This window comes from Notolepis coatsorum (assembly GCF_963971535.1).
Source record: "Notolepis coatsorum genome assembly, chromosome: 12".
Taxonomy (NCBI): Eukaryota; Metazoa; Chordata; class Actinopteri; order Aulopiformes; family Paralepididae; genus Notolepis; species Notolepis coatsorum.
In genome coordinates this window covers 66534147-66561712 of record NC_140176.1, presented here as the reverse complement: position 1 = coordinate 66561712, position 27566 = coordinate 66534147, and the positions used below count along the sequence as shown (strand labels likewise).

At 44.2% G+C, this 27566-nt stretch overlaps 1 protein-coding gene across 1 annotated transcript in view; it reads left to right on the top strand.

Moving 5' to 3' along the window:
- drd3 (dopamine receptor D3) overlaps positions 1-27566 on the top strand; it is a gene marked incomplete at its 3' end in the record, with an annotated part of 281359 nt that overhangs the window by 14099 nt on the left and 239694 nt on the right. Inside the window, exon 2 of the mRNA XM_084325856.1 lies at positions 14818-15156. Coding sequence (XP_084181982.1) covers positions 14860-15156 — 297 coding nt within the window. The 5' untranslated portion in view covers positions 14818-14859. The remainder of the gene's footprint in view (positions 1-14817; positions 15157-27566) is intronic.

The following is a 27566-nucleotide window of genomic DNA, read 5'->3' as shown; positions in this document are numbered from 1 at the left end:
CATAATGCTTAGGACCATGTACAGTTGACATTTTTTATGTAACGTTGATCGGTATCAAACGGCATTTGATAATCTAATATATGCATTTATGTCTATATCTCACGTTCTAGGAAATACTGCAGAAAACGATAAAAACATATTTATACTCTAGACGGTATTTTCGTATGAATGTGTGAATGAACAAGTAAAACGTTCCTACATCCTGAACGATAGCTAATCGATGTTGAATGGGCCATAGTAATGTCAATTTAGCAATACAATTTAAAAAGTTATAGCCCTGCAAAGAAGGTGAACATCTCCATAGACTTACAGTACTGGCAGAGAATGGTTTAGGATGATCAAAGTGGTGGCAGAGAATGGGTTAAGGAACCCAAAACCTGAGCATGACATGAGAGCAAAATGGCCACCGTGTGAATACAAGCAAGGAGGATCATAAACAAAACACTTTGGAATTGAAAAGTCTCCCATTGAGAGAAAGCGATAAAGAGCCTCCCCGATGCATCCCTGTCGATGATGAGCCATTCAGCAACGTAGCGCACTAAAGACCATGAGAGTCTCTTTGGCATTCAGAATAGTATGCATTGCCAACAGACACTCGGAAACCACATTGAGAGCTGGAATACATTTTAGCCACTTCGCTTTGTGCGTCGGTTTCTCTCACCACACACCTGGGGGCCTTCTCGAGCTTCTCTCACCACACACCTGGGGGCCTTCTGAAGCTCGTTCATGAACTCGTTCATATTTTGGGCGAACGTGAACTGAACATACTGTATTTCTCGGCGCTCTATCACAGTATAACTTCGTTCAAAAGTGTGCCAGATTTCTAAGAGCCTTCCAGGCGAAACCCCAGCTAAAACACGTAAACAGGCCTTAATATGATGCAGAAAACCACCCAATCTGGCAACAGCAAGCTGCCTGTCACCCCTGGCTGTCGCACTAACAAATACGTCATAAAGGAGCACATACACATGATGTATTGGCAAAATTATTGTCAGATGTTAACAAATAATTCAAAATCCACAACAAGGTTGTGTGTACAGTAACAGACAACACTTCAAATTGTATAATAGCTCGCAGCAACATATTGAAAAAAGAACTATAAACTATAAACTAGTTCATTATTTGAAACCATGAACTTTTGATATGATCATTTTGAATTATGAACTATGAACTGAACTAGTTCATTTTAAAATGTGTGAACTGTGAACTGAACTAGTTCATGTAGAAAGTGAACTTTCCCAACACTGCCTGGGGGCCTTCTGGAGCTTCTCTCACCACACACTTGGGGGCCTTCTGGAGCTTCTCTCACCACACACTTGGGGGCCTTCTGGAGCTTCTCTCACCACACACTTGGGGGCCTTCTGGAGCTTCTCTCACCACACACTTGGGGGCCTTCTGGAGCTTCTCTCACCACACACTTGGGGGCCTTCTGGAGCTTCTCTCACCACACACTTGGGGGCCTTCTGGAGCTTCTCTCACCACACACTTGGGGGCCTTCTGAAGCTTCTCTCACCACACACTTGGGGGCCTTCTGGAGCTTCTCTCACCACACACTTGGGGGCCTTCTGGAGCTTCTCTCACCACACACTTGGGGGCCTTCTGGAGCTTCTCTCACCACACACTTGGGGGCCTTCTGGAGCTTCTCTCACCACACACTTGGGGGCCTTCTGGAGCTTCTCTCACCACACACTTGGGGGCCTTCTGGAGCTTCTCTCGCCACACACTTGGGGGCCTACTGGAGCTTCTCTCACCACACACTTGGGGGCCTTCTGGAGCTTCTCTCACCACACACTTGGGGGCCTTCTGAAGCTTCTCTCACCACACACTTGGGGGCCTTCTGGAGCTTCTCTCACCACACACTTGGGGGCCTTCTGGAGCTTCTCTCACCACACACTTGGGGGCCTTCTGGAGCTTCTCTCACCACACACTTGGGGGCCTTCTGGAGCTTCTCTCACCACACACTTGGGGGCCTTCTGGAGCTTCTCTCACCACACACTTGGGGGCCTTCTGGAGCTTCTCTCACCACACACTTGGGGGCCTTCTGGAGCTTCTCTGTCACCTCTGACCCACCGCTCACTTGAGGAAATTAAGACAATGCTTAACCGCCTGTTAGTATCTGACAGCCAAGAGATGGAAGCTTTGTGTTTTTTGTGTGTGGTACAGTATGTGTGTGTGTGTGTGTGTGTGTGTGTGTGTGTGTGTGTGTGTGTGTGTGTGTGTGTGTGTGTGTGTGTGTGGTGTGTGTGTGCTTGCATATGTGTGTGTGCGTGTATGCGTTATGTATGTATGTACAGTATACTGTGTTAGGGCTGACCCCTATTAGTCGATTAGTCGACTAATCCGGTCCAAAGGAGCCGTAGTCGACTGCCAACCTCTTAGTCGAATACATTTTTTGTATCATTCTTTCCAAAAGAAAAGAGGCATAGAAGCGTGGCTAACGCTAATGGCACACATACCAGAGGCTAACTGCCTAAGAAAACAGGCACAGAGGCACTGAAAGAGGATTTCACCCATCTAATGAACACACTAGAATAGACAAATATCAAGATGTATCCATCAGTGGACCAATTGCATGCTTTTGCAGAGGACAAGAAGCCTTCAGTCGACTCCTTCAGACATTAAGCACCCCCCACGGCCTAAATGGAATGAAAAAAAAAAGAAAAAAGAAAAAAAGTATACTATTTTTTTTAATTTATTTATTTTTGTCGACTAATAGTAGACTAACGGCAAATTTTGGCCAATCATAATCGACTATCCAAATCCTTAGTCTGGGACAGCCCTAGTATGTGTATGTGCATTAGGGGTGGGAATCACCAGTTTCATCACAATACGATATTTGCCGATATCACAAAGTCTGCCACGATAGGATATGATACGATTCTATTCAGGTGCCTGCGATCGATATGAGACTATATCATATGCCCATTTAACACAATCAGTAACATTTAGATCAACTAAAAAAAGGCAATGGAAGTATAATTTGACATTACATTTTTTTTAGCTCTTCCAGACATTTAAATGAAAAACAATCTATTGTTTTTAATACAAATAGACCTCATGTTCACTGTAAAGTGCCATGTTTTGATATATTGAGCTTTAAACTTAAAATAACTCACAACACACAACCGAAAACCTCTCCCTACCTCCCTCTCCCAAACTGTTTCTACAAAAAAAATGTTGCATGTGTAGTACATTTATTATGTATTATATTTCTTATGTTTAAATATCAACATTATCTGGCCATCCTCAGTAAATACTATCAAATCTTCTGACCTCATGGGAAGCGAACGCGCGCGCGTGAGCGCGCACACACGCACACACACACACACACACACACACACACACACACACACACACACACAGAAAGGAACAATGGCTTATAGTAGACTTAATGATTTTAGAATATTTCAGCTAATGAAGTTAAATGTTTATCATCATCAACTATCCAGTTCGTTTTTATAGTGTAACGGTTTGCTACCTAAAATCATTGAACGTAGAGAGAGGCACAGAGAGAGGGAGAGAGGCTCAGGGCTAAATCCACAAAGAATGGATTGCACGGATGCTGGACCTACAAAAGGCCTTTGACACGGTCAATCACTCCATTCTGATTGACAAGCTAAAAGCAATTGGTTTTGATAGTCTATCAGTGAGCTGGATGCAATCCTACCTTGAGGGCAGGGAACAGATGGTGGAGGTAAACGGTACCCTATCCCCCCCTCTCACAGTGAGCTGTGGTGTTCCACAAGGAAGCATACTAGGACCGCTACTGTTCCTAATTTATGCAAATGACATGTCGTCAGCTTGTGACTGCAACTTGTTCCTGTTTGCGGACGACTCAGCCCTGCTGGTCTCTGACAAGAACAAGTTACAGGTTGAAAAAACCCTCAGCTCTGAACTAGGCAGAATCTGCATATGGCTCGCTGATAACAAACTATCATTACACATGGGCAAAACAGAGTCCATTCTCTGAACACAGTATCCACCTTCCCTAAGGGATTACATATACTGCTCCAGGTCGGTAATACGGGGAAGGAAGGGGGGAACATAAGGGAGGAAATAGAATTGTTCACCGAATGGGAAATATTAGGAAACACACATTTTATCACGCTCAAAGAAAAGGAATGAAAACAAAAGAGTGAGCCCACAAAATACCAGTAAAGTCCTATCTTAATGCCGGCATATATTGTTCGGGGTACCCCTATGGAATGGTAGTAGCAACGTTACTTTCGCCCGCAGGCTGCACCACACTGTGTATTGTATTGTATGTATGGCTCGCTGATAACAAACTATCATTACACATGGGCAAAACAGAGTCCATTCTCTTCGGTTCAAATAACAAACTCAGCAAGACCGACGGCTTCTCAGTTACAGTGGGTGACAATATTGTCACAAGGAAAGATGAAATTACCTACCTGGGTTCCATCCTAGAGGCTAATCTCTCCTGTGACAAAATGGCATCCAATGTAATAAAAAAAGTCAACCAACGAACTCGATTCTTGTACCGGATCTCCTCTCTGGTAAACAAGAATACCCTGAAGACTCTGGCAGGAGCACTCATTCAGGGGTACTACGACTATGCTTGCACCTCATGGTACCAAAGCACCTCAAAGGCGCTAAAAACAAAATTACAAACATCTCAAAACAAACTGGTCAGACTACTGCTTGACCTTACTCCTAGAACCCACCTCACCCCTGCCCACTTTGACAACCTAGGATGGCTTAGAGTAGATGACAGAGTACAGCAACTTGCAATGGGCCTGGTCTACAAGATACACTACACGACCAAGGTACCCATGTACATGGCAAAATACTTCCCAAAGGTCAGTGAATACCACGATCACAACACCAGAGGGAGCTCCACAAATCATGTTAAACCCAGATTCGGCTCAAATAAGGGACTAAACACGTTTCGCAATTATGCCACATCAATGTGGAACGCCCTACCCAAAGCTGTAAAGGAATGTGGATCACTACCCACTTTCAAAACCTCTCTCAAGAGACACCTACGGGAGACTGCAATGCAACACTGGCCCCTGTAAATATCCTAACCCAACCCCCTCCAATGTACAGTAATTTACCTAGTATGGTCTTGTCAATAGTCCAATGTACAATTTTGTTTGTTTGTACAGAGTCCCCCCCCCCCCTCAATGTACAGTTTTGCTTGTTTATACAATGTGCCCCCCCCCCCCCCACCCACCTCCAATGTAAATTACCCAGTATGGTTGTCAATATCCCAGTGTACCCAACCCCCCCCACCCAACCTCCTCCAATGTACAGTTTCTACGTCAAATGTATATACTCCCTTTTCTTGACTCCTTCTGTATCACAAACAGTACTGTATTTGCAAATCTGGTATGTCATAAATGTATAGATATAGCAGTACTGACTATCTGTATGTCATGTATGTCATATATGTCCTGATGAATTGAAAATGGGGGACCCTGGTGTAAACAAGACGAAAGTCTTTCTCTGGTCTGCATCCCCTTAACAATTGTGTGTATTGAGCTGTACTGTATTGTACCCATTCTGCAATCTGTTAATAAAGTTTTCAATCAATCAATCAATCAGCAAGTTGCACCCTTACTTATGTAGCAGGGTGGGTTATCCCTGCTTCGTGGGAACTGTGGTGCACGGTCACTAGGTAGCGAGACACAGTAGCACTCTGGCCAGCTGCACCTCCGTCTTTGGGGTCCGGAGCGTCAACTGGAGGCTGGCAGTGGGAGTGTATGAGGCCCAGGATTTACAAACCTGGTCCGGTACTCTGGTCTTCCTCCCTCTCTCTTGGGCAGTCAGCAGTACTCCCCAACACACCCTCACTCTCCACAATTGTCTCCTTAGCCCCCCCCACACCTAATGACTGGATGGTAAAGAAATAACTTGGTTCCCCCCGCAAGCAGTACCCTCCCTCAGTAACACCAGAAACCTTACCTTACTTAATGGATATATTACCCGCATCAAAGGGTTAGGGTTAGGCTCAATAAAAGACACACACACAGTGCTCCCGTTCTGTATGAGTGTTATTGTAACGTGGCCTAGTTCCAACAATGCTACGTCTGGTGATTATTGCACCATGGGTATCAACATACAATGATTACACTGGCATAAATCAATTATATAATTACACCCAGGCACCAAGTGCTCTCACGGTACCCAGACTAAGTGCTGCCCACGTCTGGGCTGAACACAGTATCCACCTTCCCTAAGGGATTACATATACTGCTCCAGGTCGGTAATACGGGGAAGGAAGGGGGGAACATAAGGGAGGAAATAGAATTGTTCACCGAATGGGAAATATTAGGAAACACACATTTTATCACGCTCAAAGAAAAGGAATGAAAACAAAAGAGTGAGCCCACAAAATACCAGTAAAGTCCTATCTTAATGCCGGCATATATTGTTCGGGGTACCCCTATGGAATGGTAGTAGCAACGTTACTTTCGCCCGCAGGCTGCACCACACTGTGTATTGTATAAGGAATCGGGAGCATCAATGCTCATTTGTACTCATCCGAAATGGCCGCCTCGCCACTCCACTGTTGTCCGGGAGGCAAGATGGCGTCGAACGCTCTCAGCGAGGATGTTAGCAGGCGGAGCTGGGCAGAGAGGCAGCGCCGGCTGAGAGCGTGTGCTGAGCGATGACGACCCCTGCTGGATGGGAGGAACTCCCGTAAGCTGCAGGCAGCCTGGTGCAGGTCTGAGTGAAGTCCGCAGGAGCAGGCTGAATGCAGGCAGCCGGGTGCAGGTCTGGTCGAAGTCAGCCGGAGCAGAATGGTTGTTGGCCCACGCTCGTCCTGGTGCGCGCACTCTATACCGCACACAGTAACTACTATAACTCGTGGTTAAGGACTTGGATACTCGGTTAACCGCACGTTACTTTACCGCACACAGTAACTATTATAACCCGATTGATAGTGCCTGACTCTGCACTAATTGTTCATATACTATCGCTGGTACTGCTAGGATATCGTGTCCACTAGCCAGTACTTGTTATCACCCGTTGCTATCTCACAGGGCCCTCTGGCATAACGTCAGCAACAGGGCTCTCCAGAGCCCCCGTTAGCTGCGACTGCTCGTTGTCCAAGTTCACTGCCGAAGAGAACGGCTTCTGCTTGTCTCCTCCATATATCACCTCCCAACTCTCTCCGCCACTCTCTGCCTGCTACCGCCCCCTGCTGGTCCCGCCTGCCAGTCACAAGGGGAGACGCATTGTAGAATATGATCCAGTACTGTCATTTATAATCCATATTCCAGTGCTCTTATGAAGGGGACGCTTGTGTCATTGTTCGTGTGAATATCAATGAAACTAGTTAGAATGTCTTTGTGTACAAAAGGGATATAAAACACCAGTCAGCAGTCCTGAATAATATACAATATTTTCAGACTGCTACACTTACAATTCATTATGAATTGAAAATGGGGGACCCTGATGTAAACAAGACGAAAGTCTTTCTCTGGTCTGCATCCCCTTAACAATTGTGTGTATTGAGCCGTACTGTATTGTACCTATTCTGCAATCTGTTAATACAATTTTCATTCAATCAATCAATCTGCACGGTGATTGATTGAATGCAATTTTTATTAACAGATTGCAGAATGGGTACAATACAGTACAGCTCAATACACACAATTGTTAAGGGGATGCAGACAAGAGAAAGACTTTTGTCTTGTTTACATCAGGGTCCCCCATTTTCAATTCATAATGAATTGTAAGTAAGGGTGCAACTTGCTCCGTGCAATCCATTCTTTGTGGATCTAGCCCTGAGTCTCTCTGAAGGTTGCCGGTTCGATCCCCCAGACCGGCAGGAAAAATCTGGGCTGGGGAAGTGAAACTCTTTCCCATACCCTTAACACCAACTGCTGAAGTGCCCTTGAGAAAGGCACTTAACCCCCAACTGCTCCAGTTGAGGTGCTCAGTGTCAGACTGTGGTTGTACTGGGCAGCTCCCAGGTGTGAATGGAACTGTGTGAATGTGAAGCAGGGCGTAGCTGAAAAAGAGCATCTGTGCTCAGCGAACCTACCCTGGGTAAATAAAGGTTCTCTTTTGATATTTTTATTGGATTTTTAAAAGATTTTTCACATACAGTTACTTACATTACAAAAACAGTAAAACACACATTGGGACAAAAGGGGGAGGGTTCCTCCAGTTCATCTATGCCGTCATCCACACCATATGCAAGCAAAAATAAATCAAAAAGAAAAACAAGCAAAAAGGAAAGCTAACCCAGACAGGCACTGTACAGTATTGCACTTGCCACAAGCCCATTCACATGTAGACATACATATATATATTTTTTTCTATCCAAAGTCTGTCCATACAATGGGGCATTGGGCCTTTCGAAGGATCCGAGAAATTTCAGCAGGAAAGTAGTCTAATAGTGGGGCCCACACCTCCTGAAAGGAAGCGTCGTTGCCTCTATGCATTGCACAGAGTCTTTCATGGGGGAGCACACCGAAGATCTCTCTATACCACATTTATATAGATGGAGGCTTATCCTTAATCCAGTTTATCAGAATGCATTTCCGGGCTGAAAGTAGAAGTTTATCAAATAGTTTGAATTGTAAGGGTGTCAAATGAGTTTCCTTTGATGGGAGTCCCAGTAAAAAAGCTCCCGGATCCTTCTTTATTTTTACCTTGAAAATGTCGCTTAACTCACGTGCCACTTGGCCCCAGAACCTGGATAGACACTTACATTCCCAAAAGTAGTGATAGTAGGTGCCCAGATCAGTTTGACATTTCGAACATAAAGGAGATATTGAACGGTCCATTTTGTTTAGTAACACAGGTGTGATGTGTAATCTGTGAAGAATTTTATATTGTGTTTCTCTTATAGTCTGTTACAAGTATAAACCTTTTTAACTGAGTCAATGGCCTCTTGCCAGTCGTCTTCAATATATTCACTGTTAAAATCTCTTTCCCATTTGCGGAGGGATGGTAACTCCTGGGAGTCCAGTGAGTACAGCAGTGAGTAAACGCTGAGATGAAATGTGATACCTTACTACAGTTGCATAAGAAATTCTCTGTTTTACTGTAAAGGGAGCCCATTGGCGTTGGCAGTTGTAGTGAGTTAATAAAATGTCGTATTTGCAAGAAACCAAAAGAATTTTCTCTTGGGAGGTTAAATTGTGTTTGCAATTGCTGAAACGACATCAACACACCATCCCTAAACAGATCTCCCAATACACGAAGCCCTAGTGAGTGCCAGGTCTTAAAGATGGCCGAACTGCGCCCAGGTCCAAATTCATGGTTGCTAGAGATTGGTATTAGCAATGACCTTAGGTCTCCTCTCCCTGTGTAGATGGTAATCTGTCGCCACACTCTGATAGAGTTATAGATAATTGGATTGCCTTATTGTATCTCCCTATGAATCTTATCTTTATTACCGGTTACCAGTGCCCATAGTGAGTTTGGTGAGCAGCCCCACAAGTCCACACAGTTCTTATTGTGTAGATAGGCCATTCCCAGATGTAACAAGTGTGACAGGCCCAGTTATAGAAGAGTATATTTGGCATGGCAAGGCCCGCTTTACTGGTTGGTAGCTGCAAGATTATTAATCTTTGCCTGGGTCTTTTTCCATGCCAAATGAACTTAGAAAATGCCTTCTCCAGATCTTTAACATCTTTTTTGGATACCCATATGGAAAGCATTTGTAAGGGGTATAGAAGGCGGGGTAGAATGTTAATTTTTATTAGACTAGCCCGTCCCATGACCGATAGTGGGAGGTCATGCCACCGTTCCAGATCTCTCTTAACCGCTGTGGTGATTGGGGCCAGATTCAGACGTGCCATATCTTTTAAGTTGGGAGAGACTTTAATGCCAAGATATGTGAATCCTGACGTAGTCCATTTAAAGGGAAAATTATCTGGGATGTCTGATTGGGTCAGGGTTCCTAGTGGCATTGCCTCAGATTTACTTTGGTTAATTTTGTAGCCTGAGATAGCGCCGAAGTCTTTAACAATTGAGAGGACAGTAGGCACTGACCTCTTCGGGGAGGACAGAAACAGTATAATGTCATCTGCATATAGAGCTATTTTGTGGGGGGTGCCCCCTGTCGTGAGTGAGACCCCCTCAATTTCATGATGACACCGGATAGGTTAAATAAAGGTTAAAAACATTATAATAATAAAAAATAAATACATTTAAAAGAATGTGAATGTGAATGAATGAATGAATGAATGAAAACTTTATTTAACAGATTGCAGAATGGGTACAATACAGTACGGCTCAATACATACAATTGTTAAGGGGATGCAGACCTGAGAAAGACGTTTGTCTTGTTTCCATCAGGGTCCCCCATTTTCAATTCATATAGACATTTATGACATACATAACATACATGACATTTATGGCATAGGGACATATAGGTATTTAGTACTGATACATTTGTGACATAGGCGGTATTCAAATATACAGTACTGTTACCCCTAGATCCTGACAGAGTATATACATATGATGGGGAGGGGACTGTACATTAGGAGGGGGTGGGTGGGTGGGAGGGGAATATACATACGGCGGGGAGGGAATATATACATGCGGTGGGGAGGAGACTGTCTATTAGGAGGTGGTGGGGGTTTTGGGCATTTACGGTGGCCAGTTTCGAATTGCAGCCTCCCGTAGGTGCTCTTTAAGGGCGGTTTTGAATGTGGGCAGGGATTCACATTCCTTTACAGCTTTGGGTAGGGCGTTCCACATTGTTGTGGCATAATTGCGAAACGTGTTTAGTCCCTTGTTTGAGCCGAATCTGGGTTTAACATGATTTGTTGAGCTTCCTCTGGTGTAGTGGTTGTGGTATTCACTGACCTTTGGGAAGTATTTTGACATGTACATGGGCACCCCGGTCGTATAGTGTATCTTGTAGACCAGGCCCATTGCAAGTTGCTGTACTCTGTCGTCTACTCTAAGCCATCCTAGGTTGGCAAAGTGGGCAGGGGTGAGGTGGGTTCTGGGGTTCAGGTCAAGTAGTAGTCTGACCAGTTTGTTTTGTGATGTTTGTAATTTTGTTTTAAGCGCCTTTGAGGTGCTTTGGTACCATGAGGTGCACGCATAGTCATAGTACCCTTGAATGAGTGCTCCTGCCAGAGTCCTCAGGGTATTCTTGTTTACCAGAGAGGAGATCCGGTACAAGAATCTAGTTCGTTGGTTGACTTTTTTTATTACATTGGATGCCATTTTGTCACAGGAAAGATTTGCCTCTAGGATGGAACCCAGGTAGGTAATTTCGTCTTTCCTTGTGACAATATTGTCACCCACTGTAACTGAGAAGCCGTCGGTCTTGCTGAGTTTGTTATTTGAACCGAAGAGAATGGACTCTGTTTTGCCCATGTGTAATGATAGTTTGTTATCAGCGAGCCATATGCAGATTTTGCCTAGTTCCGTGCTGAGGGTTTTTTCAACCTGCAATTTGTTCTTGTCAGAGACCAGCAGGGCTGAGTCGTCCGCAAACAGGAACAAGTTGCAGTCACAGGCTGACGACATGTCATTTGCATAAATTAGGAAGAGTAGCGGTCCTAGTATGCTTCCTTGTGGAACACCACAGCTCACTGTGAGGGGGGGGGATAGAGTACCGTTTACCTCTACCATCTGTTCTCTCCCCTCCAGGTAGGATTGCATCCAGCTCACTGATAGGCTATCAAAACCAATTGCTTTTAGCTTGTCCATTAGAATGGAGTGATTGACAGTGTCGAAGGCCTTTTGTAGGTCCAGCATGACCATGCCGCAGTATTTGCCAGCGTCCACCTCTTGTTTGATGTGGTCGTTCAAATAGATGAGGCATGTGTCAGTGGAGTGGGACGTTCTGAAGCCAGATTGGAATTCGTAGATTAGGTTTTTTTCCGCCAGGTACTTTTCGACCTGTTCGTAGACTATTTTCTCCATGACTTTCGAGATGGAGGTAAGAATAGAAACAGGGCGGTAGTTGCCTGGGTCTAATTTGCTGCCCTTTTTGTGTAGAGGGGTCACTCTCGCAATTTTGAAGTCCTTGGGGACGTGCCCCTGTTTTATAGAGAGGTTTATTATGTGTGTGATGACTGGGGTGATGGCGGCTGCTGCGTCTCTGAGGAATTTGGAGGGGATGTTGTCATGGCCAGTGGCCTTGTTAGGTTGGAGGGCGCTCAATTTTTTGAGTACCTCATCGGTTGTTACCATTTCAAGTTTGAAGTCGTCTTTGTGGACCCCTAGGTTTTTGTAGTATGCTACTATGTGTTCTACCCCATAATGCCCTGAGTGGGAGGGTAGTTTGTTTACCAGTGTTGTGGCTATGTTTGTGAAGAAGATGTTTAAGTAATTGGCTACATCCAGCTTGTCTGTGATGAGCGTGTTGTCCGTCTTTATGTTTATGTTTGAGAATCTGGTTTTAAGTTTTTTACTGCAGCCTAGTTGATTATTGAGTAATTTCCAAAGTTCGCGGGGTTTGTTTTTGTTTTCCTCAGTTTTGTCGTTGATGAAATTTCTTTTTGCGGTTCTGATCATGGTGTTTACGTCATTTCTTAGTCTGTTTCTTTGGATTTTTAGTTCAACCACGTGGGCTTGGAGTTCACTGTTTGAGCTTTTGGAAAGCTTTGTCTGACTTTTATGAAGTTCAGAGCATTTTTTGTCTCTGGTTTTCATAGCGGCCAGTATTTCAGTGTGCATCCATGCCTCAGCGCGATTTTTAACCCTGGTGGTTCTTATCGGTGCCATGTTGTTGAGTATTGCTGTGAATTTGGTTTTGAATCCAAGCCATGTTTCTTCAACCTGTGTACCACTGAGCTCATCTGACCAGTCCAAGCTCCCCAGTTCTAGGTTAAAGGCCTCTCTAGAGTAAGTTTTGAGGTCTCTAGATGTGACTGTTTTGTGACAGCCGGCCTTCTGTTTTAGCTTTTTGCGGGTACAGAAAATCATATAATGATCACTTAACCCGCATGCTATCACCCCTTTACTGGAGATCATGGACTTGTCAGAGGTCAAAATGAGGTCAATGGTGGTTTGTGTCGAATCGCATACCCTTGTGGGTTGTGTGATTAGCTGGCTGAAACCGTGCAGGTCAGAAAATCTACTGAAGGCCTTGAAGACGGGTGCTGATTTACGCAGCATATCCGTGTTCCAGTCCCCAATAAGAATTTTTTCTACCCCCTCCACCCCAGCTAAACACCCATCAAGTGTGTCATAAAACCCACTCTGTTCTGGTGGTCTATAGATTGTGCCTACTAGTACCGGTTTCGCCCTGTCTAATAAGATTTCAATCCAAACAGTTTCAATTTCATCATGGTTAAGGTCAGTACGGTTGATGTATTTGGTATCCTTGTGTATATACACACAGACGCCACCTCCATACTGGTTCCTATCCCTCCTGACTATTGAGTAGTTTTCAATTTCAATCTCTGGATCCTGTACAGATGAGTCTAATTTTGTTTCTGTGAAACACAATATGTTAGCCTTACCGTTTAAAAACAACTGTTTGATTTCAGCCAGTTTCGGTCTCAGGCTATTTGTATTCAGATGAAATATGTGAAGTCCATTTTTGCTTGTAATAAGTTTGATGTCGTCACAGTTGAGGTAACTCTGTTCAATTGTGTCCTGTCCTGTGGTGGGGGGAGGGGGGGCGTTGTTGCTGTTTGTGCCGTGGGTGGGGAGGGGGGGGAGGGGTGATGCTTTGTCCTTTGCTGGTGTCTGTATTCCTTTGTGTGAAAGCCCGCGATGTGGGGGGGGGGGGCTGGTTGATTACAGATATGTCTGATTGTACTCCATTGTGGGGGAGGGGGGGTGCCTTTTGTCCTGGCCTCGGCCCGGGTAGACTTGCTGGCATGGCGGCCTTGGCGGGGCCAGCCAAGCTAACCGTCGGGTCCTTGGTGGTCTCGATGTCCCGCGCCGCTCTCCCTTTAGCCACTCGCCGAGTCCGCTGGGGCTTCTGTGAGGGTATGTCGCCGCTTGCTGGTCGGCTGGTGCAACTGCTGGCTGAAGCGTCAATTGCGTGGATGCTGTTGATCTCCGGCGCCGGTGTGAGGAGCGATGCCTCGCTGTTTTGTCCCCGCGACGTGCTGGGCGCCTCGGTTGTGAACCCCGGTTCCTTCCCTCTCGCTGTGGCCTCTCGTGGGTTCTTTTGCAGGGGTGGCAGAGGAGGAATGTTGCCGTTGATCATGTCGTTAGCCGCAGTATGTGTGGGTAGCCGTTGATCTGTTGTGCTGGCTGCTGCTTCTTGGATCAGCAGATTTGACTGTAGTCTCTGGTTCCGTGTCATTACGGGACCAGGGTTCTGATGAATGTCACCCGACATGAGCAGGTATAATAAAAACATTGATCTCTTATTACACTTGCCTGCCGGGGGTAATTTCTTTCGTTCCGGATTTGCAGTAAGTACTGTGTGGATGGTCGTGGCTCCGAAGGGTGGATGTTTCCTCTCCGAGCCCGTTAACAAATAGAAGTCGCAATGGGACTGCTGTTTTGCGTTTTCGCTATCCTCCACTTCTGTCTGGAGTTGCTGCTTGAGTTGTGAATTCAGGTACAAATCCATAATCCACAGGAGGGAAAGTAGAAAATGCGCAAAGTACTTTGTTGTTGTTGCTCTGTTGCGTTGGTTACGGGAGCTACGTAAAATGCGACCGTCCATGTTGATGCCGGATGCTATCCGAATGCGTTATGTATGTTGTGTATGTGTGTATATGTGTATGTATGTGTGGTTGTGTGTATGTGTATGTGTATGTATGTGTATGTGTACAGTATGTGTGCATGCCCATGTGTGGGAGAATAGATAGGATGAATGTAGTGGTGTATCTCATAACACATTGGCACTCAGGTTGTCCTATGCTGAGATAAACATCAGCCTCCACTCTTCTCCTCCGGCAGGTCTCTCATCTGTCTCCCCCCCCATGTCACCGGGACGTCTCCATGGCGATGTTTAACGACGTGGAGCGCCTCTGGAATGACTCGGAGCGCCTCGGAGAAGAGGAGGGGAATGGGAGCCAGGTGGCGCCGACGGCCGGGCCGGAGTTCACGGAGCGGAACTACTATGCCATGTTCTACTCCCTGCTGATCCTGGCCATCATCTTCGGGAACGTGTTGGTGTGCCTGGCCGTGCTGCGGGAACGCTCCCTCCAGACCACCACCAACTACCTGGTGGTCAGCCTGGCCGTGGCCGACCTGCTGGTGGCCTCGCTGGTCATGCCCTGGGCCGTCTACCTGGAGGTGAGAGGTCAAGCGGCCCCCTGCGTTGCTAAAGCTTCTTAGCAGTGCTGTAGTTCTGAAGACTGGGGTATCGAGACCGGTTTCCCCCTTGATCGTCTCCACCTTTGACCCCTAATTGTCTTGGTGTCAGGTGTTTGTGTTTTTAACTCAGTAAAAGTTAATTTGATAATAGTAATAAATGAACAACATTCATATTGTTAGTTGAGACTATTAAATACAGACTTGTAATCCATTTCCCTTTGCCAAACACGGCATCATTCATTAAAAATACATATTTGATGATTTCCCCTCTCATAAGATGGAATGCTGAAGTCTTGTCTGGGATGGGTTTTGGTTTAGTCTTGGTCTCGATTGAGTTGGTCTTGTCTTGGGTTGGGTCTTGGTCTTCTCTGGGATGGGTGTTGGTCTCCTCTGGGATGGGTCTTGGTCTTCTCTGGGATGGGTGTTGGTCTTCTCTGGGATGGGTCTTGGTCTTCTCTGGGATGGGTGTTGGTCTTCTCTGGGATGGGTGTTGGTCTTCTCTGAGATGGGTCTTGGTCTTCTCTGGGATGGGTGTTGGTCTTCTCTGGGATGGGTGTTGGTCTTCTCTGGGATGGGTTTTAGTCTTGCCTTTGTGTCGATGGAGGTGGTCTTGACTACCTCATTGTTTCTTAGTGTAGGACTACTGAAGTCACATGGATTTATAAAGGTCACTATGGTACAGGGCTCTAGAGTGTGACCATTTCACTCGCATTTACCCCTAAAAATAGATTTGTGCGGACAGATCACACATGTGATCCAGACCTAGCGTGATACCCAGAAAGCATGTACTAACCGCCATAAATGGCATACACATTCCCCTCTATTTAATAACAATTTACTTCTTATTGGACAACAACCTATTAGGTACCCTAGATGGGAAAAGCAAGGCATCCATACGCTGGGGGACATCTTCGATAACTCTGGTCTCCGATCTTTCCAAGATCTATCCAATGGAGGGGTGGCTATGTGGCGCAGTGGGCAAGGCGCTCGCCACCAACGCAGGAGATGCTGGGTTCGAGACCAGCTCTCTGCGTTGCTACCAGCTTGGCTGGTCGTTCATACTAATACAATTGGCAGTATTAGGGGGTGGGACGCTGGTGGGTGGGGATCGGACGTTGTGGACAGCGACTCCTACAGGTCGGTTGGTGCACCTGCGCAGTAGAATCAGGAAGCGACGAGGGCGGCGTGTCCCTCCCACGCAGACCCTCGCCGCTGAGAGATCGCGCTGTGCAGGTGAAAAGATGCGACGGCTGCCTCCTCGAGTACCGGAGGGGACACGTGATGCAAGGCTTCGTCCACATTGCAGCCGGCTTGTGGGAGGCATGGCCTAACAGCGTTCGAGACAGGGGAGGGTAGAATTGGACAATACGAAATTGGGGAAGCGAGAAAAATAGAAAATGGGGAGAAAAAGTAGATAAAAAAAAAAGATCTATCCAATGGATATGATCTCCCCGGAACCTCCTTTTTCTTTTATTTACAAATAAGAGCAGCCCTGCGGGCTCATGGCGTTCCATGGGATGTTCCACTAGACTAGAGCGGCACCGCTTTCACAAATTATTTTATGACAAAGAGACATCGAGAGGCTTCGTTTCTGACTTTTATCGCCATTTACTTACGTCCTGGTATAAGGACCTCCCCCTGGATACGATTTGGAGAAAGGATGTGCCGGAGTTGGATGTAGATTTTGATTGGGAAACAGTCTGGGAAAATATCCGGCTGTCCTCACGCAATCCAGATCACCAACAGATTCATCTACATTTTATTCATAGGACTTATTTGACCCCTAGACGATTGAATCTAATGGGTCTCAGACCTGACTCTCGATGTACCTTATGTCCAAACGGTGCCATCGGAACATTTATGCATATGTACTGGGAATGTCCTCATGTTGAGCTTTTTTGGGAAGAGATTACCACCCAGCTATCAGATATTTTCTCTCTGACTATACCTGTTCTTCCTTCTGTATTATTATTGAATGAGGTTTCTCAATAATTTCTTTTTTAAATTGATTGCCTCACGATGGATACACCCAGACAAGCTATGCCCGAAGGTATGGATTCTTACCTACCTCGATGTGATATATCTGGAGATATCCACTGCATGAGTTTTAGGGGTTAACGAAGCAAATATTGCTATCTGGTTGGCAGCGGTTGCAAAACTTAAAGAGCGCATATAACGTTCAATTGCTAGATAATCTATTATATATAATGTATTTAACTCACGTTGAGGTCCTGGGGTGAGTGTGGGGGGGGGGGGGGGGGGGAAGAGCGAGCGAGTGCCATTGTCCACTTGTTTTTTCTTGTAATTTTAATTATGTATATTTTCTGGGCCCCCTGTGGGTCTGGTGGTCGTGGGCTCGGACTGGGGGGGGGGCGTGGTTCGGGGTATCTGCGGGTCGAGGCATGTAAGAGGCGTGATGCTTTGCCCCGCGGGGGGCGCCGGACTCCGGGTCCTCCGGGGTTGGGGTTCGCGGCTGCCAGGCCTGGAGATGGAGGGGGCTCAGGAAGCCCATTTTATAGTAAATGTTTTATTTTCCTTATACTTTGTGACAACTTATTTTAACTGGTTATGTATGTGTTCTGGGCCCCCTTGATTGTGTCGGAGGGTCACAGGCTCTGGGTGGGGGGGCCCTTGGTTTCCGGCCCTCGGCGGGTCGGGGTGTTAAAGAGGCATGATGCTCTGACTCGCTGGGGTGCCGGACTAGGGGCTCTCGAGGGTTGGGGATCGTGGCTGCGATGGTTGGTGAGGGAGGGGGCTTGGGATGTTAAATGCATAATCTGTCTAATTTATTGTCTAATCATTGTTGTGTTAGTTTATGTTTTTGGATGTCTTTTTATGTATTATTGTTATTATTGTGTTGTGAGTTGTGTTGTTTCATTTTTGAAAAATGGAAAATAAAAAAGATTTGATCACAAGAAAACTTTCCTATCGGTATCAAAGTCAAAATGTTGCTATTGTGACAACACTACAACATACAAAAGCAGCTGGGCAACCGATATCCTTTGCGTCTAGTAGGCATGGGCCAATGTGTGATTTCGGGGCTATGTTTGTCCCTTAGTGTGCATACACACAGTATAATATGCATGTAATAAATAGTTTGTTAGTAAACTCTGTTACTTGAAAACTTTTCACTGTGCTCCAAAATGTCTTTGTGTGCTCCTACATTTCATTTAGGAGCACATGTGCTCCTTGGGTAAAAAGGGAAAGGCGTAGAGCCCTCTGGTATGGAATTAAGATGTATCACATTGGGCTAGGGCTGCTCTCTCTTTCTCTCTCTTTTTTGCCTTGAAACGAATGAGTCGTTAGAATCTCAGAAATGACTTCTCACACCGGCAACAGATTAGGCCCGATGCTCCCAGAAGCTGAAGAATTCTTGTGTGAGCAGTAGTCTGGTTGTTCACACCAGCAGTAGAGCAGTAGCCTGGTTGTTCACACCAGTAGTAGAGCAGGAGCCTGGTTGTTCACACCAGCAGTAGAGCAGTAGTCTGGTTGTTCACACCAGCAGTAGAGCAGTAGCCTGGTTGTTCACACCAGCAGTAGAGCAGTAGTCTGGTTGTTCACACCAGCAGTAGAGCAGTAGCCTGGTTGTTCACACCAGCAGTAGAGCAGTAGCCTGGTTGTTCACACCAGCAGTAGAGCAGTAGCCTGGTTGTTCACACCAGCAGTAGAGCAGTAGCCTGGTTGTTCACACCAGCAGTAGAGCAGGAGCCTGGTTGTTCACACCAGCAGTAGAGCAGTAGCCTGGTTGTTCACACCAGCAGTAGAGCAGTAGCCTGGTTGTTCACACCAGCAGTAGAGCAGGAGCCTGGTTGTTCACACCAGCAGTAGAGCAGGATCCTGGTTGTTCACACCAGCAGTAGAGCAGGAGCCTGGTTGTTCACACCAGCAGTAAAGCAGGAGCCTGGTTGATGCTAAAGTGCGTCAACGTTGTGTATCAGTCAAAGCCGAAATGCAGTATCTGCCACCGTCTTTGAGTTGGAATCCCAGATAATAGACATAAAAGTATCGACAGTGGTATCGATAAAGACTCGGATCGTTAAGCAGTCTCGAAAATGGTATCGATGTTGATACAAATTATCCCCATCCAGCAGACATAGTTGACATACTTTTGAGTGTGTGTGCATTAGAGACAACTGAGAAGAGAGAGAGGGGAGGTGGGATGGACGATGGGACACGGAGAGTGGACTTGAGAGAGAGAGAGAGTTGGACAGAGTGAGGTAAAGAATGAGGGTAATTTGGAGCTTAATAACAGTGACAGCTACTGTATGTGGAGACGACAAGGGTATTAATGATGACAGGTCATTTATATTTAGATTTAAATTCATGTAAACTATGAATAATTGCTGTGGACATATTGAATATTAACAAATAATGACTTAATTTGCATTGAATAATTGGCTAGGCCATGCATCAGTAAGTGATAACGTGCAAGGCAAGCACCCCCACCCAGTTTGGTTAAACGTTTACTCAGGCAGGTCAAGTCCTACAGTATGGGTTGTTTTCATATTCTTCATTTTGACTCCCAAATGTAATTAAACAGAATACTTCCTAGGAGGGACAGTAAATGGCCACTGATAATGGCTGCCGATGGGCTCTACGACACTGTGTGAGAACAAAGGATTTCACTATTACATTATATTAGATTAGATAAAAATATATTGTCGTTGTACAGCAACCTAAGTGTAAAGTGCATAACAATATACAGTGTAACAAGTGATTATATGGAATATATATAACGAAGCTACTGAGTAAATATGCTAAACTGATATGTATAGTATTATTATGTGTAAGTATAAATACACTATGGTAGTAAGCCATTCAGCCAGTGGTATAAGACTGTTACCATATTGTATGCACTGCACACACTGTATATACTTTATCTATATCATTCTGTATCCATACCTAGTTACCTACTCTTGTTAGTTATACCGTATAACTAATAAGAGTAGGTATGGGATATATACAGATATAGATAAAGTATATACAGTGTGCAGTGCATAGAGTATGGTATGTATACAGGTATGTAAACAGGAATATATGCAGATATATGCATACAATGTAAACAGGAATATATGCAAATATGTTCATACAAATATATATATATATATATATATATATATATATATATATATATATATATATATATATATATATATATATATATATATATATATATATATATTATGGTACAGTGTTACATAGCTAGGGAGAGAGAGAGATGGGTTGAGTCTGTAATGTTACCAAACCATATAGTACAGGAGGAAGTAAGAACGCTTTCAATCACACAGCGATAGAAGTTGTGTAGAATCACCCTGTTATTAGTGAACTCTTTCAGTTTCCTAAGAAAGAAAAGACATTGCTGGGACTTTTTAACAATGGTTCTGGTATTGGAGTGCCAGCTCAGGTCATTTGAAATAATGACCCCAAGAAATGTAAAACTGCTCACCATCTCCACCTCTGAGCCATTTATGGTACAATGGGATACCTTGCTACGTCTAAAATCTATAACTAGCTACTTCGTTTTGGAAGCATTCAGGGTGAGGTTATTGGTCTCACTCCACATAACTAGTTTCTGCACCTCTGATCTGTAAAATCACTCGTCATTTGTGTTTATACGCCCAATGACAGTGGTATCATCAGCGTACTTTACTATCAGATTGTTATCATAGGAAGCAGTACAGTCATGAGTGCAGAGAGAGAACAGTAAAGGGCTGAGAATGCAGCCTTGTGGTGAACCAGTACATAAAACAATTTCATCAACCAAAGGTCTGATGACCCAATACAAGTACCTGGACCGGGCTGTTGTGAAGCCAGCCCGTCCAGTGAGTGCTTTAAGCACAGGTCCCGGTAGGAAAATAGACAAGGCGTTTTCAAAAGTAAATGTATTTATAAAATAATAAGAAGGGGAATAAAACCCACAACAAATATTCAACAAGGGAAGGTAGAACAAACAGGGATTATAATAATGAACAAACAAAGTAAACACAAGTGTCCACAGACACCAGACACTCTGAACTACCCAGTAATAATAATTATAATATAATTGGTCCACACAAGTAGTGGCAATAGGGCCAACACAATATAGTTCCACAAAGTGGCAAGTGGCACAGAGGCCACAATATATATATTAGTGCTGTCAGGCGATTAAAAGAATGTATCTAATTAATTACAGGATTTGTAATTAATTAATCTAATTAATCGCACTTTAATCGCATGCCCATTTTATGCCTGATATTCTATATTCTATAATCATATTTCAAATTGCATGTGTCCGGATGGCAGAATTCAGTACTGTATCTACAAAACCTTCTGTTTAATCATCTTCCATCTATTAATTTGCTTAAATTTTTCAGGTCTGGTCAATTTGAGCATGGTGTTATTCACAGTCAAAGATAAAAAAAAAATTATTGATATTCTCATTTGGTTCATTACAATTTACTCAAAATAAAATTTTCATTCAATCAATCACAGCGCAGATTGATTGATTGAATGAAAATGTTATTAACAGATTGCAGAATGGGTACAATACAGTACGGCTCAATACACACAAAAGGGGATGCAGACCAGAGAAAGACTTTTGTCTTGTTTACATCAGGGTCCCCCATTTTCAATTCATAATGAATTGTAAGTAAGGGTGCAACTTGCACCGTGCAATCCATTCTTTGTGGATCTAGCCCACAGTATTTCTGACACTGGGAATACATTCCCTGAGATTCATAGATGTCCCTAGAATCAGATACCAAGAACATGCAAATGGACCAAATCTGTAAATGTGTATTCTACATCCTTATGGAATGAATGAGATACAAAAATATATATATATATATACACTCACCTGGTAGCAACACCAGTACAGACAAAAAGCGGCACGGTGGTGTAGTGGTTAACACTGTCGCCTCACAGCAAGAAGGTCCAGGGTTCAATTCCCGCTTGGGGACCAGGTTTCCATGATGCCAGGTACCCAGGTGGGGTATCTCCCAGGCCTTTCTGTGTGGAGTTTGCATGTTCTCCCCGTGCTCGCAAGGGTTTCCCCCCCGATAAGATAAACCCAATGGAAAAACATGCACAACAACAGATCGCTAACGCTGTGGCATCCTTGACGAAGACGGGCATGAGCACTTGGATTGGTCCCCTGGCGCGGCTCACGTTGACGCCTGTCTGCTCCCGGCTGCCCTTGGGGGGGAAGGACGACGGGATGGGTTAATCGCAGAGACGAATCGCATCGGCGATCCTATAGAGACAATGCATGCGTGTGTGTTCCGGTGTGTGTGTGTGTTGAGGATAATTGCATGCCAATTAAAGACCTCTGAGCAGGTCCTGCATTATTATTACATTATTATTATTATTAATAGCCTACCAGGTAGCAGTGTGAACAGAATGAACACACAGTCCCATACAATAATGGAAACAAGCACAGTATAGCTCCACGACAGTGGCAAGCATAGGCAACCTCCAACACACTGGTCACTGGCAAATGACACAATGAGGCGCCCGGATGTGTGTCACATGCCAGGCTTTATCCACCCGTCCCTCGAGGCCGACAGCTGCCACTCATCAGGCAATCAGCACTTTCTACTAGAGGAGAGACGGGCGGCACCTGGGAAAAAGAAACAAAAAGGGGGTCAATACAATGGTGACACACATCAAATACAAATAACCAATATTACTATACTAACCTGATGTTTACATGGTGTTACAAATACAATAATAATGATAATGACCAACCCACATACATCACACCAATCTCAAAATTTAAAAGCTAAGAATCCATTCACAGACAGTGTCACATAGACCCAGACACTGAAGTTTGTGGATCAGATTAGATGGAATAAGCGTATTAAAAGCAGAGCTATAATCGATAAAAAGCATTCTAACATAGGAGTTTTTCTTATCTAAGTGTTCATACACAGGATTAAGAGCTAAGGAAATAGCATTGTCTACTGATCTAATTTTCTTGTAGGCGAACTGCCAGGGATCAAGACAGGTAGGAATCTGACCTTTTATATAATTCTGCACTAGCCGCTCTAAACATTTCATTAAAACTGAGGTTTGAGCAATAGGTCTGTAATCATTAAGACAAGTCACAGGTGATTTCTTAGGAACCGGAATGATAGTAGATTCCTTGAAGCTCCCTGGAACAAGGCGGCGCTCCAGTGACATATTGAAAAGGTCTGTGAGCACGGGCACGGGCAAGCTGCTCAGAGCAGAGTCTGACGGCCCTGGGAGGAAGTCCGGGCCAGTGGCTCTCCTAGCCTTAGTACTGGACAGGACCTTGCGCACCTCATGTTCTGTGACAGTCAGCCCAGACCAGTCACTGGAGTTGGAAGGAATAAAAACAGGACGCTCTGTGTTACTTTCATCAAATCTGGAGTAAAAGTTATTCAGTCTACCGGGTAGCGAGTGATCACCTCCAGCGGAGGCGAGGCCCTTGGGCTTGTAGGAAGTGATAGTGTTCGGTCCCTGCCACATCCGATGGGGGTCACTGGCAGTAAAATGTCCTTCAATCCGTTCTCCATAGGAGCGTTTGGCGGCTCTTTTTTTTTTTTTTTTTTTTTTAGTCCTTTTTTGAGGGATCTCCATCCACCCCCCATCTTCGGGGGACAACTTTATTATTTATTATACGTTTGAACTATTTACAGTGCAAAATAAAATAAAAAGTGTAGTAAAATAAGAAAAATAGTGACATTTCATTGCCCTCTCGGAGGGGGGGAACTCAGACTAGACATTGACAAACAAATTACAACTAAGGACAATGAAGGACAACAACGAATACACATGGCAAGGGAAAGGGGGGGGGGGGGCAGAGAGGGGAGTAAGTAAAGTAGGGGGTGAGGAGGGGGGGGCAGAGGGTGGTTGTAGAGTGGATGGCTCACAGGTTAATCTCCTGTGATTAGGAGCCTAGATTATCCACAAGCGATTCCCAGATGCTATTAAATTGTGAGACTTCAATGTGATCCACGGTTGAAATTGTTTCCTGTGATATGTAATTTGAGAGAAGGCCCAACCATTGCCCAGTATTCACATTTTTTCTTGTCTTCCAGTTTAAGAGGATAGTTTTCTTGGCGACAGCTAGGGAAACAAGCAGGGGTTTGGTGTTCTGGATTAATAAATTGATAGCAGTAGTGTCCCCGAGTAGGCAGAGGGAGGGGGAGAGAGGAATGCTGCAGCTCATGACCCGAGATAGTGTATTGATGACGGAATTCCAGAAGTCTTGAACAGGTGGGCAGAGCCAGGTGGCATGGAAATAGTTGTCTGGGGTGTTGAGGGTGCAATGGGAGCATACATCTGTGCTTGCAAATCCCATTTGAAACAGCCTGTGCTGTGTGATATGTACTCTGTGTAACACCTTATATTGGATTAATTGAAGGTTAGTGTTGTTAGTCATTGTGAATGTGTTGGTGCAAATTTGTTCCCAGGATACGGCATTGGGAGAGAAAGCCAAGTCCTGTTCCCATTTTGTGAAGGGGAGATGGAATGTAGTGAAAATATTTTCTTCTGTGATGTTATTTTATTCATTGCTAATATAATTGGAGGTGGTTCAAGATCATTTTGTGTAGTGTTAATTTTAGATGGCGGCTCTTATTGACGCTCCAGAGTATTGCTTAACCACCTTGCGGGGAATGCACAAGTCAATACAAAAGTTGATATATCCAATGACAGCGTCACAGTATTGGTCAAGGTCCTCACATTTAAAGACAGACCAGTCTGTGGCATCGAGACACCCTTGTAAAAGTGTTTCAGCATCTTTAGTCCAACAGAGCAGTAGAGCCTACCGTCGGTTTGATTTGTCTATAGTATATGACGGTAGAAGAAGAATCGATTGATGATCGGATTTACCAAAACCTGGCCATGGGAGAGACCTGTAAGCAGCTTCTATTTAAGCATTACAGGAATTACAGGAATTAGATCACACCTATGGGTGGTTGTTAGGCCCGAGGCACAGCCGAGGGTCGTTAGACCCCCATAGGAGTGATCTAATTCCTATAACACACGACTTCAAGTGATGTAATGTCTTTTATACAATGGCCAAATTCACCCAACCGTATTGCTATAGAATAAACATACAGTAATTGAAGCATAATGGAGATTTATTCACAAAACCATCCGCAGAAAAAGTAGGTAAAAAAAAAGATAAAAAGTTGCCTCTGTGTCTAGAAGCAGAGGGAGGTTGCTTCAAAGCATGCCATCTAACAACAAACTTCATATAAATCCTGCAATGTATTATTGTTTTGACAATGGGTCTTGACAAACCAATTACATAATCCAACATTGTGTAAACAACTAACATATTCCAGTTAACTGTATCTTTTTTTAATTATTCGTTACAAATATATCCATACTTCCATTGTGTCCGGGACATCCAGTGAAATCGATTCGTGCGACAGTGTCCTTTTGCAGAGGGAGGTTGCTACAACGCATGCCATCTAACTACAAACTTCATATAAAATGACTCTGCTATAGAGCCACACTCCGTTATGCACAAGTTTACAGACATACATGACAGATAGACAGTACTGCTACATCTATACATTTATGACATACCAGATTTACAAATACAGTACTGTTTTTGTAGGGTGATTATGGTTTATTTTATTTACATTGAGGTTCTGGGGTCACGTGGAGTGTGTTATACGAAATACCCCCCCCTCCACCCCACCTACCAATATCCTACCTACCAACCTCCTCCAATGTACAGTTTCTTCGTCAAATGTATATTGTTACATTCAAGCCTACAATATGGCTCGTCAAGGCCTTGAATGTGACGTGGTGGACACAGGACACTGGACAAAAGTTTATCAAAAATAACTATTTATTCACAACTAACTAAATGGACAGAAAGAGTGGGAGCTGGGCAGGGTTAGAAATTAACATTTTTTTTCAAGGGCTTTTTTTGCCCCCCTTAATTGATTTTCGGGGGCTTTTTTTTGTATTTCGGGGGCACTGAATTTTTATGATAAACGGTAGGGGTGGGACGGTTCACAAAATGGAAGGTTTGGTTCATATCACGAATTTGGGGTCACGGTTTTCAGTTCGATATACGTTAATTTTTATTAAAAAAAATTTAACACTCAAATCTAAAAGTCAAGATAGACTGCGCTCACAAATTATAACACTGGGTGCTGAAATCCCGTCGAGTATAATAGAAAAAGAAAGCAATACGCTTGGACCAGCACTCACAGATTTTGGTATATTTAATGGCAGCCTGAAACAAACATGTTTCGGAACATAATCGTTCCGAAACATGTTTGTTTCAGGCTGCAATTAAATATACCAAAATCTGTGAGTGCTGGTCCAAGCGTATTGCTTTCTTTTTCTATAACACTCAAATCTAAACATGTTTCTCATTTATTAAAAATAAAATAAAAGGTTTACAGTGTTTACAGCCTTAAATAATGTTTGGCACACAAAGACCGAACTGACTGAAAAATATAGGCTACATTTGTCAAAGTATTAATTTAGTGCAAACAAACAATATGCTCAGCCAGCACTAGACTTTCCTTTCTTTAATTAATATAAACACACAAAAACAATGTCAACCATGTTTAAATTCCCTGCTTGTCAGTTCTTAATGGAAAGATTCGTTTTCTGCTTGAAATTATTATGTTTCTGTCTACATATATTTAGACTAACATTATTTAAATATTGAGTGCAACTGTGGTGGATTACGTAATTCGGTGAGTTGGAACTATCTATGGGTTGGCGCCGGGTCCCCACGGACATTTTAGCGTGTGGCACCGCCACCTTCAGCTCCGGTCACGTTAGGAGCAGTTCATAACGTCAACAAGCAGCGCGAAAGCGGCAATAGTCCCGGTTGGAGTTAGTAAAACACAGTTGTATGTTAGCCTTCTTGGATGTTGAATAAACGCCTATCATTGTCTTTAAACACCCCGCCTCTCAGACTCCCATTTCCTCCTCTGCTACAGTAGCTAGTAGCTACGGTGTTAGCTGTTGTTGTGAAGGGCTAGCTAGCTAACAGCTACAAACATTGTACAAACTGCTAACGCTATGGCAAGATGTGTGTAGGCCTATGTAATGTTAATGGCTATGTTTTTAAAGTCGTAATGAAGATTGATTTATATTGTGCGTGCCATTTTTACACAAACTGACTAGCACCTGGCTGCTGCTGCAGCCAGTGCAGAACACCGGCTCCGCCAAATGATTTTTTTTTTTATTTGCGCGTCATCTGAACCGTATACGATACACAGACGCTCCATTACCGGATAAATATATATATATATAATTAGTAAACTGTCGGGGGCATTAAGTGCCCCCCTTAACTGATTTTCGAGGGCATTTTATCCATTTTCAAGGGCATTATGCCCCAAGCCCCCGTTAATTTCGAACCCTGGAGCTGGGTGTTCCAGACTCCAAAGTTAAATAACAAAACT